At 40.4% G+C, this 25,335-nt stretch overlaps 1 protein-coding gene across 2 annotated transcripts in view; it reads right to left on the bottom strand.

Annotated features, from left to right (window-relative positions):
• The window catches only part of CERS6 (ceramide synthase 6), a 257,579-nt gene that overhangs the window by 33,171 nt on the left and 199,073 nt on the right, over positions 1 to 25,335 (bottom strand). For both annotated transcript variants that reach the window (XM_008138608.3, XM_008138609.3), the window contains exons 7-8: positions 17,857 to 17,985; positions 12,954 to 13,060 (exon numbers count right to left, since the gene is read on the bottom strand). In XM_008138608.3, coding sequence (XP_008136830.1) covers positions 12,954 to 13,060; positions 17,857 to 17,985 — 236 coding nt within the window. The remainder of the gene's footprint in view (positions 1 to 12,953; positions 13,061 to 17,856; positions 17,986 to 25,335) is intronic.

The raw sequence follows: 25,335 nt of genomic DNA, 5'->3' as shown, positions 1-25,335 counted from the left end.
ATGCACGTTTGAGATCCGTTGGTAGTGTAAAGACTCTCCAGGTACAAAAAGTGTCAGCAAAATGCAGTCTTAATAAAACTGTTAGGTTTTCATGTATGCAAGGGAATTGCCTTATCTGAAATCTCAAAGCCATTAAGGACAATTTATGTGGGAAATACGTCATTCAATTTTATTCCCTTTGCAGAGGCAGCAATCAATAGTCTCAGCTGTTTAATTACTAAAAAGAAAGCCCATAAACTCATGGGAGCAGCTGGTGTGGTATTTATTTGATGTTGGTAAGAGTAAGCAAAGGTTTCACTAATGATATATATGTAAATAAAATATATAAGTATCAATCTATATCATAAAAGACTTGTGGTTGTGACACCGTAATGGTGTCATGACCAAACAACTGGTCACCAGGAGGTGCATGGAGCACCTCTTGTGGGCTGGGACTCATGGCTCTTGCGCAGGGCTGGTGGGGGGGCCGTGCCGTGAAGAGGGAGCAGCAAGGCATGCAGCGGGCGGGCAGGGCCACGCAGCGAAGAGGGCACGGGGGATGGGCACGGGGTGGGCAGGGGCTGGGAGCACTGCACAGGTCCTCAGGTGGTGAGTGGAGGTGCTCCTGCCTGGGGAGGGGGGGAGGGGCAGGGGTGCATGTGGCCGGCGGGGGGGCGGGGGTGGAGGTGACGCATGGGGGAAGGGCACGAGCTGGGAGCTTCTCGGGGCGCTGGCAGCGTCCACGGAGCGTGCAAGGCATCACGTTGTGGTGGACATGGCCCTGATGGCAGGCTAGGCCTAGGGGACCCTACACGTGCACGATTTAATAATGCGCTGGGCCTCTAGTAATATATATTTACTTAAAGTGTAGATATTTATATCTATAAATATAATTATACATGATAAATAATATATATTTATGTAAAAATATGTAGTTATTTAGATATAGATCAATAAGATATATGGTTATATATGGTAAATATATGTAATATACATATAAAATATCTATCCATCTATCATCTAGCTATCATATATATATATATATATATATTATATACAATAAAACACCACTTCATTTCACCTCTTTTAAGAAAAACAGGCCAGGGGATAAAAATAAGCAATGATCCTGGTTGTGTATGCAGTTATTTTCAGAATAAGGCAAGCTTTCATCACCTCCTCATACCTTTGAAGAATGGGTAGAAATCAAGCTCAAAAAAGAAAAAAAGCAAGAATAGTCACAAGTCATTATACCCCTGCCCTCGGTCTGAAAGAAAGCTGGTTCCAAACACCAGCTTTAAGGGATAGCATGGGGTGGGCACGTTATGGTAGCGGAATTAGTTACAGTATGTGACTTAAGAGAAGAGGAAACTTAAATAAGCATGACTCTGGCATTCAGATTATTTCTCCCAGGTTTAGTGAGAAAGAAAATCAAAAGATATTCTGTTACATTGAAAAAAGTAAACAAACCACCTGCCTGGGGAGAATGCCTTTATGAAAGTGAATTCTGAATTAAGACCTACAATAAATCATAGAGATCTGTAAGGTAAATCAGCAAACTCACAGCGAGTCACAGTATCAGAATTGAAAGGGAGAAGGAGACACGGTCCCAGCCCTGTAGCAACTCACTCCTGAGCAGAGAAGGGTGAACAGGAACTGAGTAATTATCAAACAATAGCGCCAGAACAGCGCTTCAGGTAAATGCCCTGTGACGGCTACTGCGAAGAGGGGACTCAAACATCTAATTACATTTTTGAATGGTATGAGGGGGGACACAATTTGGAATAAATGCAATTATATAGCTAGGAAAAGGGGGCCAAGCACCATGAATAATTCACTACCGAGAGGGGCATCAAGCTGTCTCTTCAGCACTTCATCACAGCAGCTTTAACCTATTTTGTGAAGCACCTGACTTATTTCTGGAAGATATTGTAGCCTTAATGTGTAGGAGAGGGTATTGACCCTTTTAAATAAAGTGCTGACTTTGAAAATTGCGCTCCTGACATAATGTAGTGTTCTGGGAAAGGGAGGTAATTTAAGAGACTTCTACACAAAGGAAAATGTCTTCAGTGTTTCACATAAGCTCCTGAATTGACTGAGCAGAATGTGTTCACGTGGTGCTTCAATTAATCAACTTAAAATAGTCACTGCTTTATCAAGTCTTTGCTCTTCAGTAGAAGACAAGAGAAGACATTCTTATATATGTCCATGGGATAAGAACAAAAACAACTGTTGGACTATAATCTTGATTAATGGAAGTAATCTGGTTAACATAATGATAACTAGAAAATTTTCCTTATTTTGTTTTGTTCATTTATTATTAGTCAAAAAGCATAATAAAAAGTTACTGAAGGGGGGGTTAATCGGGGGAAAAGGAGACATATGTAAAACTTTAGACAATAAATTTTTTAAAAGTTATTGAAAAATATTCTACTATTATTTGATGGTTCATAATCTTGTACTGTTTCAAGTTAACTTCCTTCCCATCAACTGTGATTGCAGAACAAAGCAGGTGAGAAAACAGGAGACTACGTTGGAACAAAGGCAACCCAAGGCACTCCCCGGAGGCTCTTTTGGGAAATAATCCAAAATATTTCCTTATCTGATTAGCATACCCCATTGGGCAATGAAATTATAGTTAATAGACTATTCCATTTCACTAAACACATTTTACTATATTTACATGTCAATTAAAAAGACAATCTAAAACTGTTACGGAACTAAAATAGTACTTCTTTACCTCTCAGAATTGAAAAACATTTGGAATTGTTTCAGTCTGGCCATTTCTATATGCCACTAAAAAAGTGGAATGTATTCAGAACCTTTTCTTCAAACAAGTTTTTATAAAAAATATATTTTTATTGATCTCAGAGAGGAAGGGAGAGGGAGAGAGAGTTAGGAACCTCAATGATGAGAAAGAATCATTGATTGGCTGCTTCCTGGACGTTCCCCAAAGGGGATGGAGCCTGCGACCCCTGTATGTGCCCTGACCGGGAATCTAACAGTGACCTCCTGGTTCATAGGTCAATGCTCAATCACTGAGCCACGCTGGTCAGGCTCAAATAAGTTATGGTAAATATTTCAATGAATGTTTCATACTACATTTCTTCATAACCACTAAATATATAACTGAAAGATCACAACACCATGTATTAGCAACCAACAAATCAAATTGTATATTTATTCTCTGACTGCTCTATTTAAAGCACAACTTGGGATTTTATGGAATACAAAGTAATCTAAGACACAGTGTCTATGAAAATTTGGCATGGGTTTATATGCTGTCCATTAAAAAAGGGAATTAAGCCGAAACAGGTTTGGCTCAGTGGATAGAGTGTCGGCCTGCAGGACTGAAAGGTCCCAGGTTCGATTCCGGTCAAGGGCATGTACATTGGTTGCGGGCACATCCCCGGTAGGGGGTGTGCAAGAGGCAGCTGGTCGATGTTTCTCTCTCATAGATGTTTCTAGCTCTCTGTCCCTCTCCTTTCCTCTCTGTAAAAAATCAATAAAATATATTTTTTTTAAAAAAGGGAATTAAGACAGCTAAATTGGGTTGGTGCAAGTTGCTCTGAGAGATGCAGAGTTTGCTACAAATTGGACTGATGTAAGCCAGGTGAGAAGTCCCTGATGGTGACCGGGAACAACTGTCCAGGGCCCTCAGACATCATTACTGTTGGGAAGGGGTTCTCTTGCTCAGTTTCCTGGGTTATCCCATGGATGGAGGAAAGATGCTCTGTATTTCCTTTTCTTTTCCTTCTTCTCTTGGGCAGGTGCTCCCTTCCTACACTGTCCTGCAACCTCTCGACGATTTCCTCCCTGTATGCCGCCCTAACCAGGAGCCACCTCCCACATGTACTCATCACTCCTTTGACCAGACTCCTAGTCACAATTTGCATTTTCAGCATATCCACTTGTTCTATGATTTTTAAAATATACATATTTACTTCCTGTATTTCCAAATCTTTGACATTTCGCATTTTAAATCAAGCATTTCTGTGTTGTTATCTGAGGACAAAGGCAGTACTTATGAAACAATTGCACAATTTTGTTTCTATAAATTCTATCTGAGCAAGATGATTCAGTGGCAGGAATGCTCCTGCTTTTGAAAGCTCCTGAGTCATGTCATCGTTGACTGGCCTATTCTGTGGCATAAGGAAGGACACACGTGGGCTGCAATCTCAGTCGTGAGTGTGCCAAAGTGCATGGGAGATTCTAAAATTTCATTCATTCATGTAACAAATATTTTTTGATGAAGTGCTGGATATTCCTGGACTCATAACCTAATCAATATCTACGTCCCTAACATCCACACTGTGCCGGACACATAGCAGGCTCACAGTGAAGTGCACTGAAGAGATCTATAAAGAATGAGCGGCTCAAAAAAAAAAAAAAAAATGTGGCTCCTTGCCTATGAGTAATTTTCAAATTGTTTGCTCCCTTGTCCTAAAGACATGAAAAGTTAAATAATAATACCTGATAAGCTATATCTCCATAAGGAACAGGGTAACGCCCACAGATGCTGGTGATGCTGAGGTTCTATCTCCTTGCCTATACTGCCATCCCAGAGGAAGTTCTGAGAATGAAAGGACACAGCCAGGGTGGCCTCCACCTACAATGCCATAGAGCCCTGCACACTGGGGTTCTGCAGGAAGGGTTTCTGGGATGGCTCAGGTACTGGTCCAGACTGGGAAGTAGGCAATGGGAAGGCAGAAGGTGGGCCGAGGCTGAGCTCAGGACTGTTGAAAGGGGGCTTTGTATGGACAGAGGGGCAAGTTCACACTCAGGGAGGTGGGGATGAGTGCAGGAGGAGAGGACTAGCCTGGTATACAACTGTGCTTTATAAAGCATAAGCAAATGGAAGAGAGCTGACATTGGTTCTTCATCTGTTAGAGTATTTCCCATAAAGATCACTTTCAAATAAGTGAGGCTCTTCATCAAATATACAATTTTCAAACCTCTGACCCTGGCATTAGACTTTATTACAATACTCAGATATTTTTAAAATAGATCACTCCATTGATGACTCATCAGACTCATTTTTAATGGCCTAGCCCAGGAATTGACAAACTTCTATAAAGACCCAGCTGGTGCCCTGGATGGGCGGCTCAGCTGATTGGAGCATCATCCCATACACCAAAAGGTTTTGGTTCTATCCCTGGTTGGGGCACGTACGGGAGGCAACCAATTGATGTTTCTCTCTCACACTGATCTTTCTCTCTCTCAAATCAATAAAAGCATATCCTCAGGTGAGCATTAAAAAAAAGACATAGCTGGTTAACAGTTTAGGATTAGCGGACCATATATTCTGTCCCAACTATTCAAACCATTGTAGCAGAAAGTAGCCAAAGATGCTATATAACAGATGGGCAAGACTGTGTTCCAATTAAACTTTATTTATAAAAACAGGTGATGGATTGATTTGTCCTACAGGCCATAGTTTATTGACTCTTGGTCTAGTCCTTTAATCTTGAAATTATACTAAAATTATTATGTTCACATGAAGAGATAATACATCTCAACTGACATTATTTTCATATAATTCAACCCCATCTTAAAAAGGTATTTACTGATACTAATATATGTATTATTAACAACATGCCAAAATACCCAACAGCCAACAATGTCAGGTTTCATATTATCTCTTTCAAATATATTTAACACAAACCAGCACCAACAATAATTTCAGAGAAAAATCTATCAAGGAATTCCAGAGGGGAAAAAACCCAGCTTCTCCAAATTTGTGAACTCTGAGACTAATCTTACCAGATATTCAGAAAAGCATATAATAGCCACACTACTGTGACAAAATAATTTTGAAAAATAATCAGAGAAGAAGATGATATTCCCATATGCATCTATATGAATTTCAAATCTTATTATGGAAAATGGTAAAAAGTGATCAAGAACCCTCTATAGTATTTTTCTTTTTAATTGCAGAAGCCTTGCAAATCAGCAAATAATCCCTCTATTTTACAGGACAGAGATAAACAGAAACATTCTAAGAAGTCTCATGCTTCTGTCTGAATTGCTGCAGACCATTTAAGGTACATTTCTGACTAACTTTCCTCTAGCCCAGGGGCTGGCATTGTGGGACATGAATGGGGGTGGAAAGTCATCATGGGGCCATGGGAAGGGGTTCTGGCAACTGTGGTATGCCCACTGTTGGCTGGCTAATGGCTTGTGAGTCTGTGACTTATAGCAAAGAACTAGCCTACCTGCATTTTATAAAATGCTATGAGAGTCTATGAATAGTACTGGTTATTTGTGGTGGCTAAGGATAGGTACGGTCACTTAGGAATTAATGCAGCCTTGTGCATACTCACTGAATGCTAAGAACAGAAGTAACTAAAACAAAATTGTTTTGAGTCTCTTAATTGGAGAGATAATTTTATTTCAAAATACCTATGGTTATGGTTCATGAATCTAGAGCAGTGGTCGGCAAACTCATTAGTCAACAGAGCCAAATATCAACAGTACAACGATTGAAATTTCTTTTGAGAGCCGAAAACTGACTTCTGCGCATGGGCCACGAAGTTTCAATCGCACTGTACGTGCGCGCCCACACGTGGTATTTTGTGGAAGAGCCACACTCAAGGGGCAAAAGAGCCGCATGTGGCTCGCGAGCCACAGTTTGCCGACCACTGGACTAGACAATGCTCCTTCCTTTTCAAGATTTTTGTGGATTTGCCTTTTTTGCTACCAGATTCTAACGTATGGCCGAGAGATGACAATGCTTACATCTGGGGCAGAATGATAAGGACAATCATTTAAAAATAACCCTTTATGTAACAACTACCAAAAAATATATTTCATAAATAACTTTATGGCTTACCTCTTGTGTGTGTGTGTGTGTGTGTGTGTGTGTGTGTGTGTGTGTGGCCTACCTCTTAAAGAAGATAATATATTGTAGGAAGAACAACTGGAACTTAGAAAGTACTTTCTGTATTAAACCAATGGCAGGAGACCAGAGTCCAGAGAAACTAGGTAAATCATTGACTAAATGAATCAGTCTTCTCTGTTTAATAAGGGAGAAACTGCACCTATTCACTTCACAATGATTTAAGGAACTCAACTAAGAAAACAGATGTGAGACCATTTAGAATAAAAGTTACCTAATTCACTCAACAGGTATTATTGAGTGGCCATTGTGAGCAAGGCATTGTGACAGATGCTATAATGAGATTGAGTATATGCCAATAGAAACCACAGCTTCATAAAATATGGAAAATTGTTAGGAACTTTAGGGCTTACACACAGAGGGAGTTGACGAAAGACATGCAGATCAATGAAAATGGTAACAGTTTACAATGATGGATAAGCTTACACTAAAAAAGGACCAAATCACTGACTGTCCAACTACAATGTAGAGGCTAAAATACCTTTGAATAGATGCAGTAAGTGAAACACATACCTGATTTTGAAGATTCGTTATGTAATAAAAGAATACAAGTATCTCCATTTTAATATGGATTACATGCTAAAATGATATTACTTTGGATATACTGAGTTAAATGAAACACTGAAATGGATGTCACATTTTTATTTTTTAATGTGGCTACTAGAAAATTTAAAATTACTATTAAATCAGAATTATATTCCTATTGGACAGTACTGTTCTAGAAGGGTGTACTGTAACCAAAAGAGAGCCTGGGCAGTGCACGGTTCTGAAAAGGCCACTCACATGTATGTCTTTGTGAGGCAATGACACAAATGAACCAAAGATGCAACAGAGAATGAAACAAGTGTCATTAAACCCATTAATTACAAAAATTCTGATGGCTCACGTGGAAACACAAATAGAGGAACATGGAAGGTTTTGCTGGTGATTCCAAAGTGAATGGACTGAAAATGGAAAGAAGTAGAAAGCACAGGGAAAAATTTTGCTGCTTCTTCCAAAAGGAAGCACAAATATCTGAAGGAGAAATAAGTCTATGAAATGTTTATTAGAACGTAAGTCTAATCGACCTCCAGCACTTTCCCTCCAGTAGCCAGTGACTATTTCTCACACACATACTCTATCTATAATGCTTTATTAGCTGGCAGAACTCCTTAGTACACCTCAACCAAACTATTCAATATTGCAATCCATTTATATTACTTATCTCCAGTAAATGGCCACAAAAATAAATAATCTCTACGTCCCTAAAATTATAAACCAGAATACTGAGGGGACCTGGAGGGATTCAGCTCCAAGTGCTCCAAGGAAAGCCCTATTGTCTGATTGAACTTTCAGCATCCAGCCCAGTACTGGCTATACCGTAAGTGCCCAATAAATTCACTAAGTACATTAAAAATGGTAGTAAGTGGGAAGATTAACAGTCCACACCCACACAACATGGAAAATGCAAAGACTGGAAGTTTTAGACTGGCAAGCTCAGTGTTGCCGATGAATAATCAAGCACATGAGGGTGAGTATCTATATATATAAAAAGCCAGCGACTGGAACGCCGAAATGGCCAGAATGACCAGTAGCTATGATGCCCACTGAGGCTGGCCAACTGGCCGGGCTGGCCCCACCCCTGATTAGCCCCCCTCATCGGGAGTGGGGCCGACCAGACAACTGCCTGTGGCCCCTCCCCCAGGCTGGCCCGGCCTTGATTGGCCCCCATTGGGGCAGGCCAGCTGGAGTCCTCCCGTGCACCGGGCCTCTAGTCTACACTAATAAAAGAGAAATATGCAAATTGACCATACCTCCGCAACATCCACTAGCCAATCAGGAGTATGCAAATTAACCCAATAAAGATGGAGGGTTAATTTGCATATGCAGTCGCGGAGCTAAGACTGAAGACTGAAGATGACTGAAGACTGAAGATGACTGAAGACTGAAGACTGAAGAGGCTTGGCTTCTCCGCTGCAGCCGGAGTGGAGAAGCCAAGCCTCGCTGCAGCTGAAGCGGAGAAGCCTAGCCTCGAGGCTTGGCTTCTCCGCTGCGGCCAGAGCAAAGGCCTGGGTCCCAGGTGCTGGAAGAAAACCAGTGCCGGCAGCCAGGGGAAGGAAGGCCTATTGCACAAATCTTCATCTCCAAGTGCTCCAAGGGAATCCCTATTGTCTGACTGAACTTTCAGCATCCAGCCCAGTACTAGCTACACCATAAGTGCCCAATAAATTCACTAAGTCCACCTATGGGGACTGAGCTGGCAATTTTTTGGTGTACAGGATGATGACCAACCAACTGAGCCATACTGGCCAGGGCCATTAGTCTTATTACACCTTAGAAATGTGGAGAAATAGCAGGCATGATGACAGCAGGCCTCTAGTTTCAAAATAAAGAGCCAGGAGCCAACAATGGTCCCCTAAAGTTAAGTTATGCCAAATGGGCCCACTATTCTTTTTTTACCCTTCCTCTACATGTGCAGAGGATGTCCTAAACACAGAGCAAATCTTAACTTTTATAAGACCTTGAACCTTTCTTATATCTCTTATAAAATATAGAGAGAGGAAGGGCAAGGGTGAGAGAGAGAGAAAGATTGATGTGAGAGCATAACATCGACCTGCTACCTCCTGCATGCCACCTACGGGGACTGAGCTGGCAACTTTTTGGTGTACAGGATGATGACCAACCAACTGAGCCATACTGGCCAGGGCCATTAGTCTTATTACACCTTAGAAATGTGGAGAAATAGCAGGCATGATGACAGCAGTTTTAAGGTATTAACCCTTTGCACTCGGATGTCGAGTGTGACTCGACATGGTTAGCAGTAGAATAAAGGAATCGAAAAAAGCAAGCAAGTGCAAAGGGTTAATAAGTAGAAAAATCATAAAGAAAGACTGGTGGTTGAGAAAATGAGGCCAGCCTAAAGAAATTCTTCAGGAGTGTATCAGGAGTTCATCTGAGGCAACTTTTTTCTTCATTGAGTTGGGGGAAGCATGAAAGACATACATGCAAGTAGCATAAAGGTGGGAGGAATAAAGATAGCATTGGATATAGTTCAGAAGACCCCCATATTAGGGGTTCTAGGAATAGAGTATTGGAAAATAGCATGATGAAATCTAGCAGGAATAAATTAGTTTGCATAATTAATTATACAAAGAAACCATAATTAGAAATAAAAATATATAAAAATGAAATAAATTTAGGATGAAAAGACCTCGTAAATTTAGGATGAGGCGCTCCGATGTTTATCAGGTCATCGCTGCTACACAGTGAAAGCTACTTATTAAATCTGATGCAATGGCAAGCTGCACGGGAAGAAGCGCAGTTATAAATAAAGCCTGGTTTATTATATTTTGTACCAGCCAGTTCACATTTGGAACATCATGACAAGAGGAATTCTGAGAATCAAACAAAAGAGAATGACAAGCAGGGATAATAGAAGGAATTAAATATGCTTTCTAGTGAAGAGAAAGCTTACAGATGACATACTAGAAATCTTCACATTCTTAAGTGTTTCCAGCTAGAAGTGGTAGGGTATACTTAATCTGTTTTCCAAAAGGCATGTTTTTAAGGAAGACAGGAGTCACAGATCTCTCTGAGAATCTGATAAAGCCATACCCCGCCCCCAGGAAAAAATTACACACACACACACACACACACACACACACACACACACACACATGTTTTTCATACAATTTCAGGGGGTTCTAACCAAGAGTAAGAACCTCTAGCTTAGAAGTTATAAGGACCCAAGTTTCTGTTTCATATAAAAACTACTAGTGGCCCGGTGCACAAAATTCATGCATGAGGTAGGGGTGGGGGTGTCCCTCAGCCTGGCCTGTACCCTCTCCAATCTGGGATCCCTCTCACAATCTGGGAGTGCTGGTTCCTAACTGCTCACCTGTCTGCCTGCCTGATCGCCCCTAACCACTCTGCCTTCTGGCCTGCTCGCCCCCAACTGCCCCCCCCACTGGCCTTCTCACCCCCAACTGCCCCCTTTTGCGGCCTGATTGTCCCCAACTCTCCCCCCCAACTGGCCTGCTCGCCCCTAACTGTTCCCCCCCCGCTGTCCTGATCGACCCCAACTGCCCCCCCACCAGCCTGCTCGCCCCCAACTGTCCCCCCCTGCCAACCTGATCACCCCCAACTGTGCCCCCTGCTGGCCTACTCACTTTCAACTGCCCTCCCCCGCTGTCCTGCTTGCCCCCAAACTGCCCTCCCTGCCAGCCTGATCATCCTCAACTGCCCTCCCCTCCTGGCCTGATCGCCCCTAACCACCTCTGCCTCAGCCCCACCACCATGGCTTTGTCCGGAAGGACATCCAGAAGGTCTCCCAGAAGGTCTCCCAGTCTAATTAGCATATTACCTATTAGTATAGATTACATCATTTCTGTATTCTGGGGTCTATGTTCTAGGTAACTCATTACTGTCTAAACCTGAAGAGCTTTTTCACACATTAACTCCTGGAAAGGAGAAGAGGTACATCGCAATTTTAATTCTACCCTTAAAGGAAAATAAAAAAATCGAATACTTGAGAGTGAAGCTTATTTTTTAAAAACACTCAGGTTTCTCAGAAATACAAAGTAGGAAAAGCTTCCTAACATTCTTTTAGAAATTAATTCCTGGATTTTGCTCGAATTTCTTCTACTAAAACTCTTATCACTAGTTTTGCTAATAATCTTGAAAGATCCCTGATCCAGACATAATTACAGACACATTATATTCAAAATTACCTGAATGTTTCCTTCTTACAACCATATAAAACTATAAATGCCTATTGGACTACACACTGCTGCTTGGAAATGATTTTCATAACAAGCATGACCAAAAGGGCCACTAGCCTCAAGGAGAAACTGTTTGCGTGTGTGTGTGTGTGTGTGTGTGTGTGTGTGTGTGTGTGTGTGTGAGAGAGAGAGAGAGAGAGAGAGAGAGAGATAAATTTGTGTATGGAACTCTAGTGATAGATGTTATTCACTGAAAAGCCCCATTTATTTTTCTACTGGGGCTGGAAAGCAAGGTATCATTGCATGGCTTCATTTCTCAGCTTTCTCCCATTTCCATTGCTTTAATTTTCCATTCAAATCAATTTCTAAAACTGGAGGAAAAAAAATCTGCCATCAATGGTAGATTTTAAGTGATATGGAAGTCTCAGTGTTTTTCTAGTTTGAGTAATAGCCTTCCAAAAAATGATTAATGACGGTGGATCTATTTTCTGTAAAAACGATTGTCAAATTCCATCAATATCTGTCATATTGTTTTCGTAGCTCTTAACAAAACAAAACACATCTAGCCATAGCGAGTTTTAGGGATTCGTTTTAGGTTATTCCTTCCATCTGCTTTAGCTATACATACAGCTGATGAGCAGAATTATATAGGACAGTGGTTCTCAAACTTCAATGTGGAGCAGAAGCGGCAGGAAGGCTTGCGAAGACACAGGTTGCCACGCCCCACCCCCAGAGTCTGTGATTCAGTCGGTCGCAGATTGGGGCCCAATAAGTTGCAATTCTAACAAGTTCCCCAGTGACGCTGTTGCTGTCAGTCCGGGGACACCCTTTGTGAACCCCCGCTATAGGAGAAGCCTGATGGATAGCTGGTTGCAACACCACATTCCCTTTATTAAGTCCCACTTTCATGTTTAAGGTTTTTGAATCATATTCTACACTGGACCCCAAAATGATAGCTTTCCGTGGCTTCAGAACCTACGTAGCCACATCCTTTTCTCACTATCCTGTGGGAAACGTTAGTAAAGAGTGCAACCCTCTTCGGGAAGAAGAAATCAAGCTGTTTCTGGAGTTCCTCTCTCACTTCCCCCCAAATAGTATTATTTAGGTACTTCTAATTTAAAATTTTTCAATTACAGTTCACATACAACATTATATTAGTTTCATATGTACAACATAGTGATTAGACATTTATGTAACTTACGGAGTGATCCTCCCAATAAGTCTAATACCCAGATGACACCATACATAGTTATTACAATGTTACTTCCTCACTTTCTTTAAACCTCTTACTAAGTATTTGGTGTAAATTCCCAAGGAAAATGATTCATAAAGCCTATCTGGAATGGTAGCTCTATTAGAAAGAAGATTGGCACACTCACCAGAGAGGAAATATACCCAGTCGCGTGGTGATGAAAACCATGGCGAACATAACAAACAGGAGATCACACATTTTCTGAAACTTGGCATAATTTGCCATTTTGGCAGCCTATGAAAAGAAGAAATATGACATATTAATTTAGTCTAACTGATAAATAAAAAGCTTCTTTCAATATGCATGAGTGTCCTATAAGGTATAACTTATCAGATGCATGAAACTGCCTGCTGCTTTGCAATGTCATGCATCATGCATCAGTATTTATAAATTACCCATAAGTCAAGTGAGATGCAGCATTAGCTCTAAGTAGTACTACTGACTGTCACAGATTTAATCAAATATTCAGCAACCTGAAAAATTCAATTATATGGTTGATTTCAGAAAAATAGGAAAATAAAAAAATTCTTGCATTATAGATGATATTAGCAAGCCAAACACACCAGAACAAGAATTTTGCATACCAGGTCAAAATAGAAAGTGTAATATAATTCTTTAAACCTTCAATGAGTCCCAAACACTGAGAAAAAATTTATACAGGATATATGAAGCCTTCCTGTATATTTTCTCCTTAGAATTATAGGTTTTCTTTAAACAGGCATAAAGAGTATTCTGGGAGATAGTTTCTTGGCTTATTCTTAAAAAATTTAGAAATGGAGAATGTGTCAAGATCATGTTTTTTCAATGAATCCATTTAGGTATAATTTTCAATGTTACATTAGCGAGTCATCTCCTGGATGGAAATCACTAATGTTGCAAGTGTCTGTAAGAAGTACTCTAATATTTATGGTAGTGATTTAAGTGATGACTTTATATTATAAATTAGACTAGGGAAGAAATCACATCCCTTTCTCTACCATCTACTATTTACGGATGATTCTAAGTAAAAAACAGATGACAGTGAAAATACAATTTTGCTTGATCACCTCCTTTTACATTTTCACCAAGAATGTATAAGCATGTTCCCCTACAGGGTTATAAATTGAAGTCTCCAGAATTATTTTCTATTTTTTGGAAAGTTAAATTAGCTGAGTCAAACTTGAAGAGATTGTTGACAGAAGCTATAATTGAATAGCTTTAAATAAAACACAAAGCTATGAGAGAACTATATTCCTAAAGGGAAATACCAATTAACTGAGTGGAAGCTTTTAATTTCATGAATACTTTGGGTATGAGACCACAAATTATATTGAGAAAAGGCATCTTCTACCTCCTCTGGGTAGGCAGCTATGTAGTTGTTCTTTTATATTCATTTACCAGTATTCAATAAATAAACATTAAGTATCAATTTTTTGGACAAGTTTGGGCCATAGGTTCCACTTCAAAGAGTTGGCAGTCAACATATCTCATTATTTGGATATTCTCAAGCAATATTTTATAATATAAAAGAGGATCCAGGTGATAAAGACCATTGCTTTCACCCACATGGCTGGGATTTCTGGATTATTTTTCTTTTCTGGATTAAAGTAGTACAAGATGACTCAACAAACATTTTCTGAATCGGGGCTCTGCCAAGTATCATGCCAGAATTTTCACAGAGATTAAAGTAGGCAGACTGTACAGGATTGATTTCAAAACTGTGCAGTGCTGCATAAATTTCTACTTTTAAGCATACTTAGGATTTAACCAAATGGTAACTGATTTTCTGGGTATTGTCTTTTATACTAATTACTAGAGGCCTGGTGCACAAAATTCGTGCATGGGGCGGGGGCGAGGGGGGGGGGTGTCCCTCAGCCCAGCCTGCATGCTCTCCAAATATGGGACATCCCTCTCACAATCTAGGACTGCTGGCTCCAACTGCTCACCGGCCTGCCTGCCTGATTGCCCCTATCTGCTTCTGCCTGCCAGCCTGATCATCCCCTAACCACTGCCCTGCCAGCCTGATCAACGCCTAACTGCTCCCCTGCCAGACCAATTGCCCCTAACTGCCCTCCACAACGGGCCTAGTCATCCCCACTGCCCTCCCCTGCCGGCCTGGTCGCCCCTAACTGCCCGCCCCTGCAGGCCTTGTCCCTCCCAACTGTCCTCCCCTGCTGAACTGATTGCCCCCAATGGCCCTTCCCTGCCGGCCTGGTCGCCCCTAACTGCCCTCCCCTGCAGGCCTTGTCCCTCCCAACTGCCCTCCCCTGCTGACCTGATCGCCCCCAAATGCCCCCCCCCTGCAGGCCTGGGTCCCCCCCAACTGCCCTCCCCTGCAGGCCTGTGTCCCCCCCAGCTGTCCTCCCCTGCAGGCCTAATCGCCCACAACTGCCCTCCCCTGCCGGCCATCTTGTGGTAGCCATCTTGTGTCCACATGGCGGCCATCTTTTGTGTTGGAGTCATGGTCAATTTGCATATTACATCTTCATTATATAGGGTATTTCTCCTTTAAGAAATATGTGGAATAGAGCCCAGCTTGAAGCACTTAAAGATCTTACTGCCAAACTATCCTGTGATATAGCCCATTAGGACTATTTTTCTGTTTCATAAACTTATAGGGACCAAGTTTTTAATAAAATGCTATATATACTTCAAACCTTGATTAACTGCCTTTATAAATTCAATTTTATGGTGTGGGATATTTCTGCTTATACTGCAATAACAAATCATTATTTGAGGGCACCTTTATTCTACATTCACAGTGATAGTAAATGCTCTAAAGAAGAACTTTGGGCCAAGAGGAATAAAAAATCAGAATACAGATTCTAAGACCAACTTCTACATGCAATTTGTACTCTGGTAGGTTTATTTTTGACCAGTTACATAAATTTCTTAGTATAGAAAAAACTTTTATTTAATTATATAACACTAGGGGCCTGGTGCACGAAATTTGTGCACTGGGGGTCAGGGGTCCCTCTCACATACTGGGAGCCCTCAGGGGATGTCCTACTGACGGCTTAGGCCCGCGCCCCACAGGGAGCGTACCTAAGCTGCAGTCTGGCCTCCCTTTGTGGGAGGCAACAGGGCTGGTCAGGGGAAGGCACCAGCCCCATCACCCCACTGCTGCAGCCACTGTCAGTCACCGCAGCCACCAAGGTGTTTTCATCAACATGGACTCCAGTCCCTTCACCAAGAAAAAATGACAACGTTCTTTAGGCATTTTCAAGATGTGTCTTTCATAGGATATGGATTTCTTTATTTATTTTTTATCCTCACCGAGGGTATGTTTCCAATGACTTTTAGAGAATGTGGAAGAGAAAGGGAAAGACAGAGAGAAACACTTTGATTGGTTGCCTCCTGCATGAGCCCTGATCTGGGCCCCGGCCAGGGAGGAGCCTGCAACCTAGGTACATGCCTTTGATCAGAATCAAACCCAGACCCTGCTGTCTGCAGGCTGAGGCTCTATCCACTAAGTCAAACCGGCTAGGGCAGGATATGATATTTCTTAGCCCCTCCAGCAGCAGACCTTCATTTTTTTCTCCAGAAGTGTGGTGGAAAAACCCTAGATCACCTTTTTGGATTCTTATTATCCAAGTTACTAAGAATATTACCAGTGGCATACAGGAAGCTTAGCCAATGTGCAGTCAGAAAAGGTGTTTCCTCTATAGTTCACACCAATCAACTGCTGGGCCCTGCCCAGGCCTAAAGCCTCTGGCCAAAGCTTTAGGCCTGGGCAGGCCACTCCAGCTCCCTCTGATCACCGGCTCAACCCTGCCCAGACCGAAAGCCTCTTGGGCAGGAGCAGACCCCCAGCTCCCTGCGATCAATTGCAGGGGGACCCTCCTGCCCAGGCCGAAAACAGACCCCCAGCTCCCTGCCCAGGTGATCAATCGCAGGGGGTCCGCTGGTGTACCAGGCTGAAGCAATGCCCAGCTCCCTGGGATTGATTGCAGGGGGTCCGCTCATGTACCAGGCCAAAAGCCGCAGCCAGCAGCTTTTGGCCTGGAGCCTGAGCGGACACCCAGCTCCCCACCTCCGATGGCAGGGGGTCCGCTCTGGGTGCCTATGTATGCAAATTACCCGCCATCTTGGTCGGGTTTATTTGCATACTCGCTCTGATTGGCTGGTGGGCGTGGCTTGGCTGGTGGGCGTGGCTTAGGTGTAGCGAAGGTGCGGTCAATTTGCATATTCCTGTTTTATTAGGTAGGGTTACTGAGTGTGTAATTAAGAGTAAATACTACATAAACATTTTGTTGGAAATTTCATATTTTGACATATGCTAGAAACATTTTTCTTTTCTTTTTTTGCTACTTTAATAATTCTAAGTGATAATGGTTTAGAAAGTTAACCAAAGTGCAACCAATATATCCTCAGATACTTTTTACACTTATATGCAAAGGAAACAATTTTTACATATTCTTTGCAATTTGTACACGTTTTGCTGTAAAAAAACAACTTCAATTAATAACTAAACTGAATTATATACACTTTCTGGATAAAACAATGTGAAATAAAATCTATTTAAGTAATAATTTTCTTTTTTAAAAAAATATATTTTTATTGATTTCAGAGAGGAAGGGAGAGGGAGAGAGAGATAGAAACATCAATGATGAGAGAGAATCATTGATTGGCTGCCTCCTGCACATCCTCTACTGGGGATCAGCCCGCAACCCAGGCATGTGCCCTTGAGCGGAATCGACCCGAGGACCCTTCAGTCCTCAGGCCGACACTCTCCACTAAGTCAAACCAGCTAGAGCACAAGAAATAATTTTTTTAATGTAAAACATTCATTTCTTAAGTGTGGAATAGTAAAGGTGTTCATTATTCCATTAATAAAGAATGTCAATAAGATAAAGATTTTTAATACAAAAATTGATAAGATAATTTAAAAGTCTGTTTTTAACAAGTTTGCCTACAAAGAAATACCCCCACAGTTTCAACGCAATCATATACTTTCGTCCCCAGCACCATCTAGCACAACATAGAAGTGATAGTCTTTGGACTTCCTGAATTCTAGGTTTTGTAATCTCAAAGATGAAATAAACTTTTACCTCCAGAAGAGCATCTGCTGAATCATGAAGACAGAGAACCAGGGTCCCTATTCGGGCCATGTTGTTGACATATGAAAAGGTAATCAAGAAAATAGACACCAAGTGATGCAGGAACATAATGCCGAAGTCCTTGGGGAAGGAAAAACACAGCCATGTTAGGATTTTAGGAAAATCTTTCGGGTAGCAGTGCAGGTCCAAATGGACCACTTCTCTGACTAACTCTGCATCCTTCTCCTGGAATATGCTCAGTGGGATATTAAAATGAGAATGGTAACATATTGGCTTTGATGATGGATCCTACACAAACAAACTCTGAATTTTTACCAGTATTTGTCTATAGTTATATAAATTTAACAAAAATAATGGAATATTGGCTATCCTTATTTTGGTAAACTTCAAGGAAGCTATTTCTTGGCTCATGTGAAAAGATCATCTTTCTCAGATACTGATATATCTCCTGACCATGTGAACATGATTTCTTATGATAGGAAATTTCTGTTGCTTAGAAATACAGTCTCTCTAAGAAGGTAAAGGTGGAATAAATGGTGATGGAAGACTTAACTTGGGCTGGACACAATACAATATACAGATGATGAATTATAATTGTACACCTGAAACCTATATAATTTTATTAACCAATGTCACCCCAATAAATTCAATAAAAATTAAAAAAATAAAGTCTCTTTTTTATTGGTATTTTTATTCTTAATCTATATTTCTCCCACAGTAAGCTTGAACTTCTCAGGGACTTAAGTGCCAGGATTGGCTCTAATTGTGATCTACTTGAAACCTTGGAGAAAGAGGATTACTCCCCTCTAGACCATTTATGTAAAGATACATAAAAAATTAGCCAAAATGAAAAGCATATTATGAAACATCCTCTATTCAGTAGCTGTCAATGTCATACACTTTGGAGTTTCAAAGGCCCAACTTCTACAATTTTTAAATGGTTTTAAAAAATTCAAACAACAGTCTTTGTTTAGATCCTGAAAGTAAAATGATAATCCAAAAGAAATAAAATACCGCTCCTACTAGGTCCTTCAACCATTTATTTCATTGTATAGTTCCCATATCAAAAACATTTCCAATTATTTGATTTTAATTTAAATACCGTGAACCTACAAAGCTATGGGTATTTTTAATGTTTAAATTCCTGTAATACAGAACTCTTAAAATGTCTCTTTATATTTATAATGTCAAACTTTAAGTGAAAATGATAAATAAAATTTGATGTGTATGTTTTAGAAACCCCACAATGTTTAAATGGCTCTGTATATACTTTGGTAAACATGTCCAGAGGTTATTTTTCTGCCAAACACTTATTGATAACCATACACTCTGATTTATTACTGGTAGAGTAAGCCCTCACTTAAGGACATTCATAGGTTCTGTGATTTTAAGTGAAACAACATATAACAAAACCAATTTTACCACAGACTAATTGATATACCTATAGCATCTTACTGTTATAATGAAATGAATGAAAAAAATGGTGTTATTCGAAGACTTTCCTAAATCAGGTCAGATAATTTTTTAAATGAAGCGCAACTATTTTAAATGTTTTCAACTAACTTAGCCATGTTGCACTGACGGTGAATACCACTGTTGGAAGAATCATCTGTCTTGCATCAGTTAATTCTATCTGCCTGCAGTAGAACTGCAGAACTGAGTCTTGCAAACTTCTGCCACCTATTGACCTACCACTACACTCCTTCCTCCAGAACCACATTCACGTGTATTTCCCAGCTCACTGGCACAGAGAAATGATGACCATGCTCTGAGTTTAATGAGTGATCATGTGTCAACTCAATTTACCAGTCTTACCTACTTCCGATTTTCTCTGTTTTGATAGTATCTAGGATTTTCCTAAATCACTAAAGTTGGACAATACCCAAATGTCTTAGGCATACAATAAAAATTGCTCTGATAGTGTTTCCCACATGTGTTCTCTCTAGGCTGTTATCCAAAATTTATTAGGTTCCATGACCTACCAGACAATAGCTATTTCAAAACAATGAATCACTTAAAGTGGAGCTACCCTATGAACTGATATTTTAAACTGTTTCCTAAGCATAATTAAATGAAAACATACAGAGCTTAATTCAACAGTCCAGTGAGCTTATATTTGCCCATGCTTATTACACAGATTTTAAGTCTAACCAGCTGGGTACCTAACCGCAATAATACTTTCCACATTTCCCATTGTTCAGCCCTGAATGACTGCTCTTGACTCACTGAAAAACGAATCTTCTCTATTTAATTTTAAAATGAATAAATATAAGTTGATTAAAATTTACATTTTAATCAATCCACTTATGGACGATTAGGATCATTTTATAATTAAGTTTCCTGATTTATATCTGATATAAATGTCAATAAACAACACAAAGCCCTTGGCAATAAATCAAGGACCCTCTCAAAAACAAAAGTCTTGCTTTTCAAAGTTTGTTTTGTGAAGATGATTTCTGCATATAATTTCCCTGGTTCCAAAAATCATTTATTACTGAGAGACTCAGAGTTATGCCCATAGCAGAAGACCAATTCTCATTATACAGTCATATCTGTATGAATATGAATAAAGCATGAATAATGAATTTTGTCTTGCATTTCTGTTTCAAAAAAGCATTGCACACAATGAAATATCTTTAATAAAAGCCTTGGAATATGGAATCATTATTTTATGTGTTACACACATCTCACCCTGACACATTTTTTTTACGTACACACAGTCTGGTCCAAATACCAGTTTTTAAACACAATTTGGACTTTTATCAATTCAGGGTGGGCAACTTCCATCCTCATGTCTGTGACTGCTAAAAACGATTGGTGTATATGTAGACACACATATGGCTGCAGGAACCTTAGCATTTTAAGTTGATAATGTTTCACTGCATTTTTAGTAGAGAGATTGTGAATTTTTGATGGCCTTAGACTGAAGACTGATTCTGAAAGCCTTTATTCAAAACAGACTGCCTGGCAACCTACTTCTGTGGCTTCCTCAACCTCCTGCCGTTCTGCCATACTGTTTCTGGACTATGCAGAGCAATCATCAAGGGCTCCTTCTTTGTTTCCTGCCTAATATTTACTCCGATCTCAGCCCTCATTCCAGTGTTTTATATGTTAATTATCAGAGACAGATAAAAAAAATTAGGTGTGGTCTTGACTCAAACTCCATTAGAATAAATCTGAAATGAAAGAATTCAGGGAAGAGCCATCCATATTAACACCAGAAGCTGGTAAGATAATACGGTGTGTTGTTTTTTCCCTTACTACACTTCCTAATGCTACTTAGGAAACCTAGGACAGAGTCTCTCAGCCTGTTCTGTGTAGCTTTCACCTCAAAAGTGCCTGGGTGCAGGTGAAATTCCAGCTATTTGGGTTCCATTCCCAACTATCCGAATGAAAATCAGATTCCTTAACTCAGTACTCTGGGTGGGTGGGGGGGCAGTTATGTACAATAAAGTATTAGCCAGAGGGATCACCCTCTCATTAAGACATGCTCGTCTAGAAGAATGTGTCTGACGTTCAACACGATGACGCCCCCTTTGCAATGATCAGGCTGCAAGAGTCTTTGAATTAATACTGTGTCTTCAGGAGGCACCAGAACTTCATCTCCATGTACATGTTTTTATAAACACAAATGAACTCATTTATCAACAAAACAGGTAACACCACCAACAAGAAACTTGTTCTTTAAGTTCTCATTTGCTTGATAAAGTACTAATGATTTTATGTAGTTTGTTTTGGGAATAATCTTTGCAACAAAGAAAATCATTGGTGAACCTTCTCAACAAAGGAATAAGAAGATCAAGATTTGAAGTAATGGCTGATTTAGATGTGCATGGATGGTAAAGAATATGAAATACCTCTCAACTGCAAGGCTAAGGGAAGACTCTTTTCTCTCAGATACAAATGACATGCATTAGCTTTTCTGAATTTAACAAAATTAACAAATGTAATTAATAAACTTAAAGTCTAACTCATATGAATGGAGATGAGATAATTAGTACCAGGTTATTCATTGAACATATTTTCAAACTCTCTAGGAAATAGAAATTCGGCAGCAGAACTTAAAGCTGATTTCATTTTATGAAAACTGCAGCAATAATAGCAATCTCTCATTTCTGTGTGTGTTTTTTTTTTCAAGAATAGTTTTCTTATTTAAGCCTTCAAGGTACATAGAAATGTATATGACTTTCAACAGAATAACAAATAGTATTCCTATCTCTTCACTTGGGATTGTGCAACTGGGGGTAAAACTCCCAGAACTTCATGGAGTGGCGTGGCTGTGCAGGAAGTGGACTTCAGAAGGATAACTTGGCACCGTACGGGGGAGAGTGGCTGCTCAGGCTCCGGAACAAATACAGAGATGGAGATGGGAAGGATTTCAGATGAAGCTTACATATGCCAAGAATAATCACAGTTAAATACTTTTCCCACTGAGGGAATATGAAAGCACAACAGATTCTTGACCTTGGCTATGGATAACTAAAGATACATATCTATACTAATAAAAGGGTAATATGCTAATTAGACCGGGAGGCCTTCTGGACATTCTTCCAGACAAAGCCATGGTGGCAGGGCCAAGGCAGAGGCAGTTAGGGGCGATCAGGCCAGGAGGGGAGGTCAGTGGGGGTGATCAGGTCAGTGGGGGGGCAGTTGGGGTCAAGCAGGCCGGCAGTGGGGGGCAATTGGGGGCGATCAGGCTGGCAGGGGGGGCAGTTGGGGGTGAGCAGGCCGGCAGGGGAGGGCAGTTGGGGGTGAGCACGCCGGCAGGGGAGGGCAGGTGGGACATTAGGCAGGCAAGCAGGTGAGTGGTTAGGAGCCAGTGGTCCCTAGATTGGAGACAGATGTCCAATCCTGCAGGGTTGGGCCTAAACCGGCAGTCGGACATCCCCCGAGGGGTCCCAGATTGGAGAGGGTGCAGGCCAGGCTGAGGGACATCCCCCCACCCCCGTGCATGAATTTCATGCACCAGGCCACTAGTGTATATATAACCTCTTAAAAAGAAAAGAAACAAGAGACTAAAAATCTATCTCATCTTGAGACAATGACAGAAATGAAAGTGTACTCAGAGTGATTTATAAAAAATCAGTTGATTCTGATTTGTCCCATATTAAGCAATTTGAGGAAATTACACCTTTCTCTTACCAATGCCTGACGTGAAAAGTTCTCATAATGTATATAAAGGTAAACCTTTGGGTATCTGCAATCTCCCACAATTTATTTAGTTATTATATTTTTAAGTGGCCTTGAATTTTGGCTCACTATAAAGAGGATTGGCTAAAGGTTGCGTTTAAAGAAAGCTACTTCCAATAACAAGGTTCCTCAAAAACTGTAACTAAAATTCACTTGGTATTAGCAAGCATAGCCTATGCATACTAGGGTAAATAATTATGGGAAAATTGGAAAGTAATGAAAAAGTGTGATTTATTTGGGAAACATTTGTTCAAATATAAGGTGGAGAAGCCTTGGCAGATATGATTCAATTAGCCCTTCTCTAAAATGCAGTCCATGCTTAGAACTTCATCTACATTACATCAAGAGTCAAATTTATTTTCACATGTTTTCCTAATAGGCTAGATTTTTCCTCTTTTGGACTAAATATATAGAGATTTAGGTCCTTGAGGGAGATAACTGTCACATACATTCTAAAAGCAGTAAGTGCCAATAAATTACTTGGTGAAGGACTTTACATTTACTATTGTTGCTATCAAAATGTTTCTAAGAATATGTACTGACATGATGTAAATATCTCCACTAACCATTCTCAAATCTGACATCCTCACTGTTCAACAAATATGCATGTCCAGGTTACTCTACTTTAGAGCATCAAAAGGTGCACTATGGCCCCCAGGCCAAATCTGGCCCTCCATTTGTTTTTGTCAAGAAAGATTTATTGAAACATTGCCACATCCATTTCTTTAATTATTGTCTATGGCAGCATTCTTACTACAGTGGCAGAGTTGAGTAGTTTCAATAGCAACTATACAGCCCACAAGTTTAAAACAGTTACTATTTGGCCCCTTATAGAAAGTTTGATGACTCTGACCTTACAGCCACATTAAAGGGCATACTGTGGAAACTTGGTCATGTTCTCTGAGATGTGCCAACTGCGTAGTTTCATGGCCAGCTTCATCACATTTTCTTCATATAAAGAATATGTAAGAGAGGCCCTGGCCAGTGTGGCTCAGTTGGTTGAACGTCATCCCATGCACCAACAAGGTCACCAGTTTGATTCCCACTCAGGGCACATGCTCAGGTTGCAGGCTCAATCCCCATTAGGGGAAGTGCAGGAGGCAGCTGATCAATGTTTCTCTTTTACATAGATGTTTCCCTCTCTCCCTCTCCATGCCCCTCTTTAAAATCAATAAAAATATATTTAAAAAAATAATATGTAAGAGATTTAATTTTCACAGCTATTCTGAAGTAACCCATAAAATATGACTCTCAATTTCAGACACACTATTAAAAAAAGAGTTTTGGCAGGTATCTCCATCACACTTCTCATGATAAATTATAACTACAACTTCAAGATAATTTGAAAATCCTGACCAGCTTTTATAACAAGAGCTTTCTGGATGCAACAGCACTTTCTCTGCTGCCAGATGTGCCATTATTTTATAGCTTCTGGGAACTTAGATAAATGGAGTGAAGAACTGCTGTATAAGCAGTGTTTACCCAATCTTTCTCCTGTGTAACATTTATGGTACCATTTCAAAATCAAGAATTCATAATCTCTTTTCTACTATGAATTATTTAGTTAATATTAATCTTTAATTGATTTTATTACTGTGGCAGGGGATGCAATAAAATTTTATTTGTACAGCAGAAAACAGTATGATAGTGCCACCAATTCCCTTCCAGTGTGCCTGGCCAGAGCACGGAACTTAATTTGTAACTCCCTGGAGTCCTTCTTATCTTCATGCTTTCCTCCCCTGTCAAAAGCACCCTTTCCAAATGCACTCGGCTTTCAATGATATTTCTCTTAATTATACATGCATGTCTTAGTTCTCATTGATCTTTGGATCTTCATAAGTTCTCCATCACTACAAATCCTGCCCATTATAAGCGCAGAATATGGAGGTCTTTATAGACACTTTATGGGCTCTGTTTAAATTACTCTTGGCCCAGCCACCCTAATTTGTACAGCTTTTAATGCTAAAAGGATCACTTCTGAGACATTTTAAATACACTCAATAAAACAGTCTTCAGTGATGCACAAGTTAAGACTTTATTCCCTTTCTTCTTCCCCCTCTTCCTCCCCACCCTCTCCCTCCCTCCAATATCCTTGAGGACAAAGGCAACTCTTGCTGTCAAGTAAATTCATTCAGGTTGAAAACATCCAGAATGATCAGTAGGGGGCAGAGTGTGCTCAACTAAAATCAGAAATATCCCCCAAACTCAAAAGCCATAATTCGGATATTTACTTTAAATATGAGGCGCAAAATGACAATGGGTAATCAAGGACTCAGTTTT

The sequence above is a fragment of the Eptesicus fuscus genome, chromosome 11 (genome assembly GCF_027574615.1).
Source record: "Eptesicus fuscus isolate TK198812 chromosome 11, DD_ASM_mEF_20220401, whole genome shotgun sequence".
Taxonomy (NCBI): Eukaryota; Metazoa; Chordata; class Mammalia; order Chiroptera; family Vespertilionidae; genus Eptesicus; species Eptesicus fuscus.
Note: the sequence above shows the minus strand (reverse complement) of the source record. Positions and strands in the feature narration are given on the sequence as shown.